Source organism: Dendropsophus ebraccatus, chromosome 7 (assembly GCF_027789765.1).
Source record: "Dendropsophus ebraccatus isolate aDenEbr1 chromosome 7, aDenEbr1.pat, whole genome shotgun sequence".
Classification (NCBI taxonomy): domain Eukaryota; kingdom Metazoa; phylum Chordata; class Amphibia; order Anura; family Hylidae; genus Dendropsophus; species Dendropsophus ebraccatus.
The window spans coordinates 138,112,676-138,125,718 of NC_091460.1; the positions used below are offsets into that span (position 1 = coordinate 138,112,676).

Consider the following 13,043-nt stretch of genomic DNA (forward strand, 5'->3'; position numbering starts at 1 on the left):
TTACGCGATGTTTACTTCTCCATTCCCCATCTAAAGCTGGTTACAACATTCTGCTGGCTTCTTGTGAGCATTGAGCAACGTCTGTGGGAGCTCAGATGACAGTCACAGAGATGGAGGGAAGCTGTTAGCTCTGTGGACTGATAGATTCCAAGCAGCATGAATAATGTAAATAGGCTAAAGGGCCGATGTGACCCAGGTTCACCCTTTGCATTGTATATTAGGAAAGACAAAAGTAAATATTACATTAGTTGGGGGAAAGGCAAGAAGCAACATGAGAAAATATTACTTTACTGAAAGAGTAGTAGATGCTTGGAACAAACTTCAAGCAGATGTGGTTGGTAAATCTACAATAATAGAATGTAACCTGCCTGGTATATATATATATATATATATATATATATATAGAGCCTAAGATAATAAGAAGGGAAATACTACAAGGCCCAACTAGATGGACCAAGTGGTCTTTTTCTGCCGACAATTTTCTATGTTTCTACAAGCAAGAAAATGCAATTAAAAATTATATATATATATATATATATATATATATATATATATATATATATATATATATATATGAAAAAAACAAAAACAAAGCATGTCCTTGTGCATTAAACTGCAGTGTTGCATCAAGAAAGTTCTAGACAATTTTCCTAGAACTGCTACTTGCAAGTGGTACCATAACTACATGCATTTGCTTTATCTTTTTGGAGTCTAGTCGCAGTATGTTCTTTACCTGAAGTGAACATAACTTGTTACAGGAAAATCACTGCAATTATTTGCAAAGTTTTTTCCTATGTTGATATAAAGAAGTGTAAAATCTAAGCTACCTGAAAAAAAATGCTGTTTTTGTAGCTGAAAAACGTGATATACTATAAAATTCTGCAGTGACAGGAGGAGAAAGGGATTTAATAAAATGTGCTTACTAAAGCTGTAAGGGTACATGCACACTACAGAAAGCACATAGATAACTTGCCACGGATTTAAAATCTCCAACATACTGACATCTTCACGCATGCAGCTTTTTTCAAGAAAAAGAAATAAATAGTCCAGGCGATTTTAAGAAACTTTGTAGTTGGGTTTCTTAAGCAAATATGCCATTATCTGCATTCAAAAAGCCTTTCCCCAGCCCCCCCTCTCCCTCGTCCACTGTTCATTATCAGGAAATCTCAACTTGTTTAGATCAGTTGAGCCCTGTCTAATCTATGGAGAGGGGAGGGGGGAGGAGGGAGATTAGTCACCAGCAGAGAACAAAGGATTACACAGTGGGAGCTGTGTGAAAGCCTCTATTCTGAGGTCAGTGCTGACTTCAGAGGTGATAGCCCGGAGATGTAGCTGTAAATTAAATCTTTGTTGTCTTGTTTTGGTGCCTCATCTCTCTCCACCCCTCCCCTCTCCATAGAGAACCATGAAGACAGGGGGGAGAGCTTCAAGCTGCTTTTTCATGATAAAATTGCATTTTCAGCTAATAAACCCAATTAGAAAGTTTCTTAAAATCACCTGTACTATTGATTTCTGCAAATAAATAAATAAATAAAAAACAAACAAACAGTGACACAGTGACTTGCACCCAGTGTTAGGGCCCGTGTACACAAAGCACGTGGAAATTCTGAGTGGAGTCGGCGGTGCAGATTCCGCTTGAAATTCTGGCTGTTCCATTGCTTCAATGGGATTTCTTGTGTGTCTCTGCTCTCCGCTCAAAGAATTGACATGTGTGCACGGGGCCTTAGTGTGCATCGCTTAGCACCAATCCACTAAATATTTGTGCCGATGTGCAGATGCTAGAACCCGCCCCTTTCCCGAGTGTATTTGCACTCATTTTAGTGCGTCATCACATGCAGCTCCTGATTCCATGGCAAATAGTAAAAGCTACAAACTTTTACAGGATCTTAAAGGGGTTATCCAGGATTTGCTTTCTCACACAAACAGCATCACTCTTGTCCTCATTTTGTGTGTGGTATTGAATCTTGGTTCCATTTTAGTAAATGGAACTGTAGTTGTAGTTCTATACGTAATGTTAGGACAAGACTTTTAAGTAGACAGCCATGTTCTTCTAATCCTGGATAACCCCTTCACAAGTCTATGCTGTAGCTTCAAATCAACAGGTTTAAAACCAGAAACTAAACTACTGAGACCACACTTCCTGTTCTAATTTCTGGAACAGAGGTATTTACATATGTACAAGGATGTTTTAAGTGATAGGAATTAATAACCGCACTGTTTTACATTCTTTTTAAAGGCAAACCATTATTAGTCATAATATTTTTGCTGGCAAAGAACCCATAAAACATTATGACTGCAGTAAATTTCATTTCTGCAAAACTGTGAATGCAGCTGTGGACCAGAATGCAATTTATTTCTAAAGTTAAGGCCCTAACATGTAGACCCCCGCAGTTCTACTGGACTAAACGTAGGGCTGGGCAACCAAATTAATTTGACTAATTTTCCTAGATTTTGAGAATTGATTTAAAAATTTCTTTGAAACTGAATTAAATTGTCAAAAAAATAAAAATAAAAATGGTGCACTCTGACCTGCAGGGGGTAGCAGTGACGCTCCAGGCAAGCTGCTCCTCCTGCAAATTAGCCCACCCACACCCAGGAGATGGGAACCGCCGCGTGCCCCCACCCACGAGACTGCCGCCCGGCTGCCTACACCCATGAGATTGCTGCCAGCACCCACCCACAAGACCATCACCTAGCCACTCGCACCCACGTGATTGCTGCCACCTGCCTGCCACAGCACTGGGATCAGCAGCAGCAGCTGGACACTGAGCAGCCACACAGGGCAGGAGAGACCCAGAGTGCAATTACCGAAGAGCGGGTGAGCACGGTGTCCCGCCCCTCCCCCACCACGCCAACCAGGTAATTAATACTACTATTGCTACTACTACCCCCATTTCTGATACTACTACTCCAAATACTGCTCCCACTACTATTACTACCCCAACTCCTGATATTACTACTCCCAATAATGCTACTACTATTGCCGCTGCTACTACCCCCACTTCTGATACTACTACTCCCAATAATGCTCCTACTACTATTACTACTACTACCCCCACTCCTGATACTACTACTCCCAATAATGCTCCCACTACTATTGCTGCTACTACTACCCCTACTCCTGATACTACTACTCCCAATAATGCTCCCACTACTATTGCTGCTACTACTACTACTCCCAATAATGCTCCCACTACTATTGCTGCTACTACTACCCCCACTCCTGATACTACTACTCCCAATAATGCTCACACTACTATTGCTGCTACTACTACTACTCCCAATAATGCTCCCACTACTATTGCTGCTACTACTACCCCCACTCCTGATACTACTACTCCCAATAATGCTCCCACTACTATTGCTGCTACTACTACCCCCACTACTATTGCTACCCCCACTCCTGATACTACTACTAATCCTGATACTAGTAGTCTGAAAACTACTGTTACTACTACGCCCCTGTTACTACACCCCTCATTGATTATGGCTTTATTACTACACCCATCATAATTAGCAAAAAAAAAAACAAAACACAAGATTCAAAATCGAGAATTTTTTTTTTCTTCAATCGAGATTTTATTTCTTGGTCATATTGCCCAGCCCTAACTGAACGAAGATCATGAGGTTCTAGAGAGTTGCTTGTATTACGACCAGGTGAAACCAGCACACATCAGCACACATGCAGTAGTAAGTCACTAATCCATCTTCATACACATTATGGGAGATGTATATTTGCTAAACGCACACAAAAATCCATTTGGAAAAACTACAGCGATGACAGTAACATTTATCATAACTGCGACATTGGCAATTCTGTCAGTCAGAACACAATCTACCTGCACATGCAACAATTTTATCCAAGTGTCTCAATGAATGAGCATTGTTCCCCGGTCGCACTTCATATAACAGTAATCAATCTTCTTCCATGTACAGTACATAAGTGGTGCCGGGTGTAAATTAATAGAGATTGCTGCGAAAATGACCTACAGTACTGGATGGACTCCACACAAGCTAGCCCGAAGACATGAAATATCATGTACATTAACACCCACGTAATCATCTCTCTGATGTACGAAGAGGAGCCTCAATTTGCAAAACGCCAAGAAGCTGATGGCACAGAAGCACCCGATGACAATAGATTGCTCTGTCTGCCTCAATGTACTGCAGATACAGGTTCTATTAGGCTGCTAACTCTTCAGAGTGACTGCTTCTCCCATACCAATTTAAAAATCTGGGCAACATTCCAGCTTTAGTCTCTGAAAGATTTACAGATCTTCTGTCAGCACACAAACAAGGAAAGGAAGGGGGGGGGGAAGAAAAAAAAAAAAAAAGACACAGACATGCACTATACTATATACAAAAAAACAGACATGCACTATACTATATACAAAAAAACAGACATGCACTATACTATATACAAAAAAACAGACATGCACTATACTATATACCAAAAACCCCCCAGAAATGTACTATACTATATAAAAAAACAGACATGCACTATACCAGGGGTACTCAACAACTTTTAGTGAAGGTCCACTTACCGGGGTCTATTGTCAGGTGAAGGTCCGAGCTGAACATCAGTAGGAAACGTGTTTTGTTACTTTGTCACAAACGTTCAACTATTTATATACAGAATTGCTGCTTATTAGCGGGAAAATTGGCATTTTTTTCTCTCTCACCAGGCCTTTGATATTAGGTACAAAGGGGGTGACTGCCCTGGTAGTATATAGCCCCCCTGTTGCTCCCCCAGTAGTGTATAGCCCCCCCTGTGCGCTCTCCTTCAGTAGTATATAGCCCCCTGTTGCTCCCCCAGTAGTATATAGCCCCCCTGTGCGCTCTCCCCCTGTAGTATATAGCCCCCTGTGAGCTCCCCCCAGTAGTATATAGCCTCCCCGTGCGCTCTCCCCCTGTAGAATATAGCCTCCTGTGAGCTCCCCCCAGTAGTATATAGCCCCCCTGTGTGCTCTCCCCCTGTAGTATATAGCCCCCTGTGCGCTGTCCCCCAGTAGTATATAGCCCCCTGTGAGCTCCCCCCAGTAGTATATAGCCCCCCTGTGCTCTCCCCCTGTAGTATATAGCCCCCTGTGAGCTCCCCCCAAGTAGTATATAGCCCCCCTGTGAGCTCCCCCCTGTAGTATATAGCCCCCTGTGAGCTCCCCCTGTAGTATATAGCCCCCCCATGCGCTGTCCCCCTGTAGTATATAGCCCCCTGTGAGCTCCCCCCAGTAGTATATAGCGCCCCTGTGCTCTCCCCCCAGTAGTATATAGCCCCCCTTGTGCTTTCCCCCTGTAGTATATAGCCCCTGTGAGGTCCCCCCTGTAGTATATAACCCCCTGTGCGCTCCCCCCAGTAGTATATAGCCCCCTCAGTAGTATATAGCCCCCTGTGAGGTCCCCCCTGTAGTATATAGCCCCCTGTGCGCTCCCCCCAGTAGTATATAGCCCCCTCAGTAGTATATAGCCCCCTGTGAGGTCCCCCCTGTAGTATATAGCCCCCTGTGCGCTCCCCCCAGTAGTATATAGCCCCCTCAGTAGTATATAGCCACCTGTGAGGTCCCCCCTGTAGTATATAGCCCCCTGTGCGCTCCCCCCAGTAGTATATAGCCCCCTCAGTAGTATATAGCCCCCTGTGAGGTCCCCCCTGTAGTATATAGCCCCCTGTGCGCTCCCCCCAGTAGTATATAGCCCCCTCAGTAGTATATAGCCACCTGTGAGGTCCCCCCTGTAGTATATAGTCCACCTGTGCGCTCTCCCCTTGTAGATGCCCCCCAGACATAAAAAAAAAAAAAAAAATAACAAAAACAACTCACCTAGCACCTCGTTCCCCGCTGCGGCTGTCTTCTTCTCTTCCCGTCGGTCTGGCCCCCGGCTGATACGCGCTCTGTAGGGATGTCCCGGGGATTCCCCAGCAGAGCGCGCATCAGTGACCTCAGCGTACGCCGCCGGCCTGCACTTCCGGGAAGGACAGGCCGGCAGCGTACAATGAGGTCTGTGGTGCGCGCTCTGCTGGGGAATCCCCGGGACATCCCTACAGAGCGCGTATCAGCCGGGGGCCGGACCGACACTGCCCCCAGCCCCACAGGCGTACTGACATCTAAGGACAGTACGCCTATGGGGCGGGAGGCAGTGCGGTGGGGAGCGGGACGGACCGGATCTGGGGCGGTTAGGAGGTCTGACCAGGGGTCCGGACAGCTGGCCTCCGCGGTCCGGGTTCGGACCGCGGTCCGCCAGTTGAGAACCCCTGCACTATACTATATAGAAAAAATAAAAACCAGACATGCACTATACTATATACAAAAAAAAAAAAAAAAAAAAAAGACACAGACATGCACTTTATTATATAAAAACCCCCCACAGACATGCACTATACTATAATACAAAAAAAACAGAAATGCACTATACTATAAAAAAAACAGACATGCACTATATATATATATATATATATATATATATATATAAAAAGACACAGACATGCACTATACTATATACAAAAAAACAGGCATGAACTATACTATATAAAAAAATAGACACAGACATGCACTATACTATATTAAAAAACCCACAGACATGCACTATACTATATACAAAAAACAGACATGTACTATACTATATAAAAAAAAACACAGACATGCACTATACTATATACAAAAAAAAACAAAAAAAAAAAACTACAAATGCCAAGTGTGGTTGGGCTTCCATTCTGAATAATGATGAGTTTAAACACATAACAGCTGTTTAAAGAATATTTCCTTTAAGCTGGCAGCGCTACGGAGGGGTCACTATTTGCTGAAGCTATTCTCCGGCAGTATAAATAACACTGCAACATTACATTCTGCTGAGCAAGTTTTTAATTAGCATACCTTGGAAAAGCAAAGCACTTGGATGAGCTTCAAGTCTCAGCAAAAATGTCAGCTAAAGGGCACCGGGAATGAAAGAAATGTGTGTGCAATGCATATTTGTAAATACAGATGAAGTGTGTGCGCACGCTTGGGCCACGCCGCTCCTTATTTTCTTCCATTTGGTTTCTTGGCAAAATAGAAAATATATTTTCCGAGCAGGACGGAAATAGAAATCCGCTATATCATGGTGACATATTCCGGAGTAGAACGGTTTTAACTTTGGCTAAAATTAAGCTTTACCCTAAAAATCGCTGACTTGGTAAAACACAATGTATTAATAGGGGGAAATATGATGCTTCCTTTACACGTCACCTCTAGGAGACCTGAAAGTGCAGCCGTCCCTCCTGCTGGTTTTTAGCTTTTCCACTAACTCCAAAAATACCTCAAGTTACTTTTTTAATAACGTTTCTATATTTTTTCCCCCCAACTTCAGGCTGCGTTTCCACATTTGCATTCTGATTGTAGACGAAACCAAGTCTATATTTCCTCCCCGATAACCATGTGATGTGGAATCACGGCCTCATCAAAATGGTTCAGCTACAGCTGGCTCTAACTATACAGTTATTACAGCAACTCTATAGGCCGGGCTACAGCTTCCCATACAATGGCAGGTGTGCAATAGTTAAAGGGCAACTCCACTGATTTTTTTTTTTTTTTTTTATGATTCAAATAAGCAGAAGAGATCACTGTCTGTCTTTTGCAGACACCTTGGCATATTTGGAGATTTAAAGGGGTTGTTTACACAAGAATTTTCTCTTTCAGGTTAACTGGTCCCAGCAAGTGCCAAAGATTTGTAATTTACCTCCATTAAAAAAAAAAATATCCAGTCTTCCAGTACTTCTCAGCTGCTGTATGTCCTGCATGTAGTGATGGATTCTTTCCAGTCTGACACAGTGCTTTTTGCTGCCACCTCTGTTCATGTCAGAAACTGTCCAGAGCAGCATAAGCGTAAGTCCCCATACAAAACCTCTCCTGCTCTTCAGACTGGAAAGAATACACCACTTCCTGCAGGACATATAGCAGCTGATAAGTACTGGAAGACTGGAGTAAATTAACAAAAGTAAATTACATGTCTCTAGCACTTTCTGGCACCGGCACCAGTTGATTTAAAAGATTTTTTTTTTTTTTAACAACCCCCTTTAAGGAACATCACATGAACGTTCATCTTAACCACACAAGCAACTAATCCAATATATGATAATCTGTAGGGAATAAGGGGGCTTCAAACTGCAGACTATTCTGAATGAAGCGATTTAGGGTTTTAGAAAGCAGCTGTCAAAGCCCAGGGACTAGCACCACAAACTGGCATTAAAGGGGTTATCCAGCGCTACAAAAACATGGCCACTTTCCCCCTCTCTTGTCTCCAGATTGGGTGGGGTGGGGTTTTAAACTCAGTTCCATTGAAGTAAATGGAGCTTAATTGCAAATCGCACCTGAACTGGAGACAAGAGTAGGGGGAAAAGTGGCCATGTGGGACAAAAGAAGATTGTGACACCGCCTCAACGTTTCCATTGTCTTCCTTGATGATAAAAGGAACCTCTATACTTGATCAAAGAACTTGAATTTTAATATAATGCAGTTGGTGTGTGACATGTACGTACCGCAGTTTTCGTAGCCTGCTCTCTGTGTTTTTAGTAAGGTTAGTCGTCTCCTCTTTCCACTTGTAGCTTGCTTTTTGCTGAGCCTTCAAAAGCTTCATTAATTCTTCTATAGACTTTCGACATCCGTCCTCCATTTCCTGTAATTGCACCTTGAAGCCTTGTTCCTTTACTGAATATTCATTAGCCAAGGTGCTTAACTATGAGATTAAAAAAAGACATTCATTGATATGCTGACAACCCACAAAAAGGAGACAGTTATGTAAAGATCTTTGCTGTCAGTTCCCAGATCACAAGCAGCAGTGTATACTTAAATCCGTGCTGCCTGTGATCCGGCATCCAGGTCTTCCGGCTGTATCTTTAAGCCCCGCCTCCTCCTTAATGATTGACAGAGAGGAAGTGGGGCCTGAAGATACAGCCGGAAGACGAGAGAGCTGGATGCCAGATCACAAGCAGCGCGAATGTAAGTATACACTGCTGCTTGTGATCTGGAAACTGACACAAATATATACATAACAGTCTTCTTTTTTTTGTGGTTTATGTATATATCTGATGTATATATCTGTGCTGTCAGTTTCCAGATCACAAGCACCAGTATATACTTAAATATGCGCTGCTTGTGATCTTGCGTCCAGCTCTGTCGTCTTCCGGCTGTATCTTTAGGACCCACCTCCTCTGTCAATCGTTCGGGAGGAGGCGGGGCTTGAACATACAGCCGGAAGACCTGGATGCCCGATCACTAGAAGTGCGGATGTAAGTATAGACTGCTGCTTGTCATCTTTAAACTGACGGCACAGTTTTCCTTTATCGCCATCGGCCTCACAACCCCTGTCACTTTTACAAGGGCTGATCGGTTGCAGGAGCCTTTCTAGCAACACTCCTGGATGATAATCGAGTCAAACACAGCAAGATTTTAGGATTATTTTAGAATATTGATAGTGAAATGAAGAAAACATTTAAAAAAAACTCTTAAAAAATATGTTTAACTTAAAAACATGGTCACGCAGCCTTTACGAAGTGCACGAAACGAGTCCTGTGAATGCCTGCAACATTTTAACCAGCTTTAAAAAAAAGAAGTGGTGAGTGCCAATACTTTTTTCCTTTTGTTGTTTGCATCATCAAGAATATAAAGTACATGAAGTAAACAGGACCCTGCTCTGTGTGGCAGCACCCATTAACACATAAGCAGATGACCCTTTAGACCTACCCACTTCAAAGTGAAAACACTCATCACTAAACAAGTACAAGAGATCATATAACTGATCCTCCACCAGGGAATATAATACAAACTTAGACCATGAACTAAAACAAATACACCATAAAGGTTTCCTATTCTTACCAACATGACCAGACAGTTGTATTGTCCTCAATATCCTGATTTTTATGTCTCCTTGTAATAACGGATACAGGTGCTGGATTGGGTCTGTTTTCATAGAATTATGCAAAAAGCTGATAATAAGAAATACTATTCGATTTAATAGGATTACAATGTATAATAATTGCTCTCAAAAAGCTCCAAGTGTTCGTATTGTTCAATTTTGCTGCATTTACCATCTGTCTGTTGTGGTAATTTGCAGGGATACATTTGGCGTTTTAAATTGTAATTTATGGAAAGTGCTCAGATTGTAATTACTGTGCTGAAATCCACATAAATAAAACTTTGAATGGCCTTTTTCGGACCAGAGATGTAACCAGTGTTTTCTTTCTACTTTTCTTTTTAACATAAAATCTGGCTTAGGACGGGTAATTTCTGGATTCACAGCTGTGACAAAGCGAATCTGCAATTTGTATTGTTTCATAGAGACACATTTACCTGCTAATCATACAATCTTTGGCTTATTATATTGTATAGTATAATCTTTCTACAACTCTTATTTATTTTTGGTAGCTTACACAGTATAGTACCAACATAATCCACAGTACTTCTAGTGCCTACTTTCTATTTTTCTATTTGACACACTGGGTGATTACATTTCTTAGGAGGCCACATTACCTTTTGGATGTTTTTCAAATTAATTAAACCCTGATCCAAGCAGCAACAATGCTAAGGGCCCTTTTACACAGAAAGATTATCTGACAGATTATCTACCAAAGATTTGAAGCCAAAACCAGGAACAGACTATAAACAGAGATCAGGTCATAAAGGAAAGCCTGAGATTTCTCCTCTTTTCAAATCCAAGATTGGCTTCAAATCTTTGGCAGATAATCTGTCAGATAATCGTAAAAAGGCACTAAGGGATTTACATGATACATCCTGTCACGATAGGCTGGGATCAGGACAGGCCTGCTCTCATCCACTCCACTGTCCCAACCTACCTGGATGATCCTCCCTAAACCACAACACCTATCTGGGAAAACTCCACAGGATGGAAAGGGAGGTCAGAACACAGGAAGTCCGGTGTATCCCAGGCCATCTGAGCGCTCACAGAGAGAAGGAAGCCATGTGACTGATGGACACATTAAGCCGTGACTCTCTGTACTGGCCGGAATTCCTGCCTTCAGGAGACTGGACCTGAATACAGTAAGTATAGCTGTTATATAGCTGCCTTCAGGAGACTGGACCTGAATACAGTAAGTATAGCTGTTATATAGCTGCCTTCAGGAGACTGGACCTGGATACAGTAAGTATAGCTGTTATATAGCAGCCTTCAGGAGACTGGACCTGAATACAGTAAGTATAGCTGTTATATAGCTGCCTTCAGGAGACTGGACCTGAATACAGTAAGTATAGCTGTTATATAGCTGCCTTCAGGACACTGGGACCTGGATACAGTAAGTATAGCTGTTATATAGCTGCCTTCAGGACACTGGGACTTGGATGCAGTAAGTATAGCTGTTGTATAGCTGCCTTCAGGATACTGGACCTGGATACAGTACGTATAGCTGTTATATAACTGCCTTTAGGAGACTGGACCTGGATTTCTGGTAAGTGCAGCTTTGTTTTACAACATGATGATAACAAAAAAAAGTAATGTATATTGCAAACTTGCTTTATTTCCCATCTACTGTTGATTTAGATTTTGAAAGTTATAACAACAGGTACACTTTAAGAGAACCTCCAAATGGACTCCACGACAAGGTCTAACACTAATAATATTAATGAATATTTTTGCTTTTATAGAGGAACTCCAGATGTGCACATTTTTTTACTTTGTAATAAGACTTCAATAAAATAAATTAATAATTTTTCATTTATACGCTATTACGTGTTGAGTGGCAGCAGTAATGGGTGACAGCCACTCTCTGCTGCCGCCAATGTTAGTGTTGGGAACTATAGGGCTGCCTAAGGCGTGGTCTCCGCTTTGATCAACCGCTGCCACTGACACAGCACTGCCGAAGCAGAAAATTGGGGAGAACAAGCTGATCATAGGGCATCCTATGGCTGGGACCCGCACCAAAGCCATGACCGTGGACGCATCTATGGCGACGCAGGCTTGGTGACCGTTTAATTGCGAAGTAGTTGCATCCCCTTTCTCAGGATTGATGAGGGCCTGGTGGTCTGACCTCCCAGCGATCAGCTTTTTATCCCTTTTTTTATGGATCCTAATACGTACAGGTAGCTGAACTGATTGCTTATTCTAGCAATAGGCAATAAGTTACTAAGGTGGAAAAAAATATAATATATTATATCATATTAAAAAAAAAAAGAGAAAATTAGAAAAGACAACGATAATGGAAAAGGTTTTGCATTAAGATATCAAACTCTGGTCTATTGTTTTTTCATAAAAAATTAAAAAGAGGCCCAGTGGTTGAATATTTTATAATTCTCAGCTAACTCATGCCAGAGACAGAGATAAGTACCAGCAGTATGCACACAACCTTACGCTGGACATTACCTGAAACGTGACTTTCTGTTGGGCCTCTGTAGCCGACTTTTTCCACTCTTCCACGTCTTTCCGCAGCTGTTGATTTTCCTGCACAAGTTTTAACCTCTCCTCACTTACAGACCTACTCTCTCTTCTTTCAGACTCCAAAACTTCATTCAGCTTTAGAATAGTTTCACGGCACCTTGACAGCTCCTCTTCAGAGCTGAAAATACAAACATAAATCCCAAATACATATTAAGGTCAACTTTTTAGACTAGGTTGGTACAGGATACCTTTAATCTCAGCTGCCCTGAAATTTCGACTCAAAAAAAAAAAAAAAAAAAAGTAGAAAATGGTTGCACTGGTCTGAACTTTTCCTGTATTACCTGTTCAACTTTGACCAATAGCTTTCTTTATGTTTTTCAAAAGGTCCCAACATACGTCACATGTTTTAGCGGAACTTGCAACTTTTCATAGGGAATGGCAAGAATAATTAGACAGTTGGCTGGTCCCATCAGATGGTGCCAGGGGAGGAAAGGTTCCCCTATATTCTCAGCACAGCTGAGATGAACATTCATGTGTGCTGGTGCTATTTGAAGAGTTTGTTGTTGGTCATACGGGTGTATGCGTTAATAGTTATCTTATGTGCGTGTTAGGGCAGGGCGATTAATCCAATTCATTTGCCCTTGGGGTCCTACTACATGGAGCGACGATTAACGATAAACGATCGCATACGA

At 42.1% G+C, this 13,043-nt stretch overlaps 1 protein-coding gene across 1 annotated transcript in view; it reads right to left on the reverse strand.

Moving 5' to 3' along the window:
- Nucleotides 1-13,043, reverse strand: part of SCLT1 (sodium channel and clathrin linker 1) — a 103,985-nt gene that overhangs the window by 15,333 nt on the left and 75,609 nt on the right. Inside the window, exons 18-19 of the mRNA XM_069978600.1 lie at nt 12,337-12,529; nt 8,504-8,700 (exon numbers count right to left, since the gene is read on the reverse strand). Coding sequence (XP_069834701.1) covers nt 8,504-8,700; nt 12,337-12,529 — 390 coding nt within the window. The remainder of the gene's footprint in view (nt 1-8,503; nt 8,701-12,336; nt 12,530-13,043) is intronic.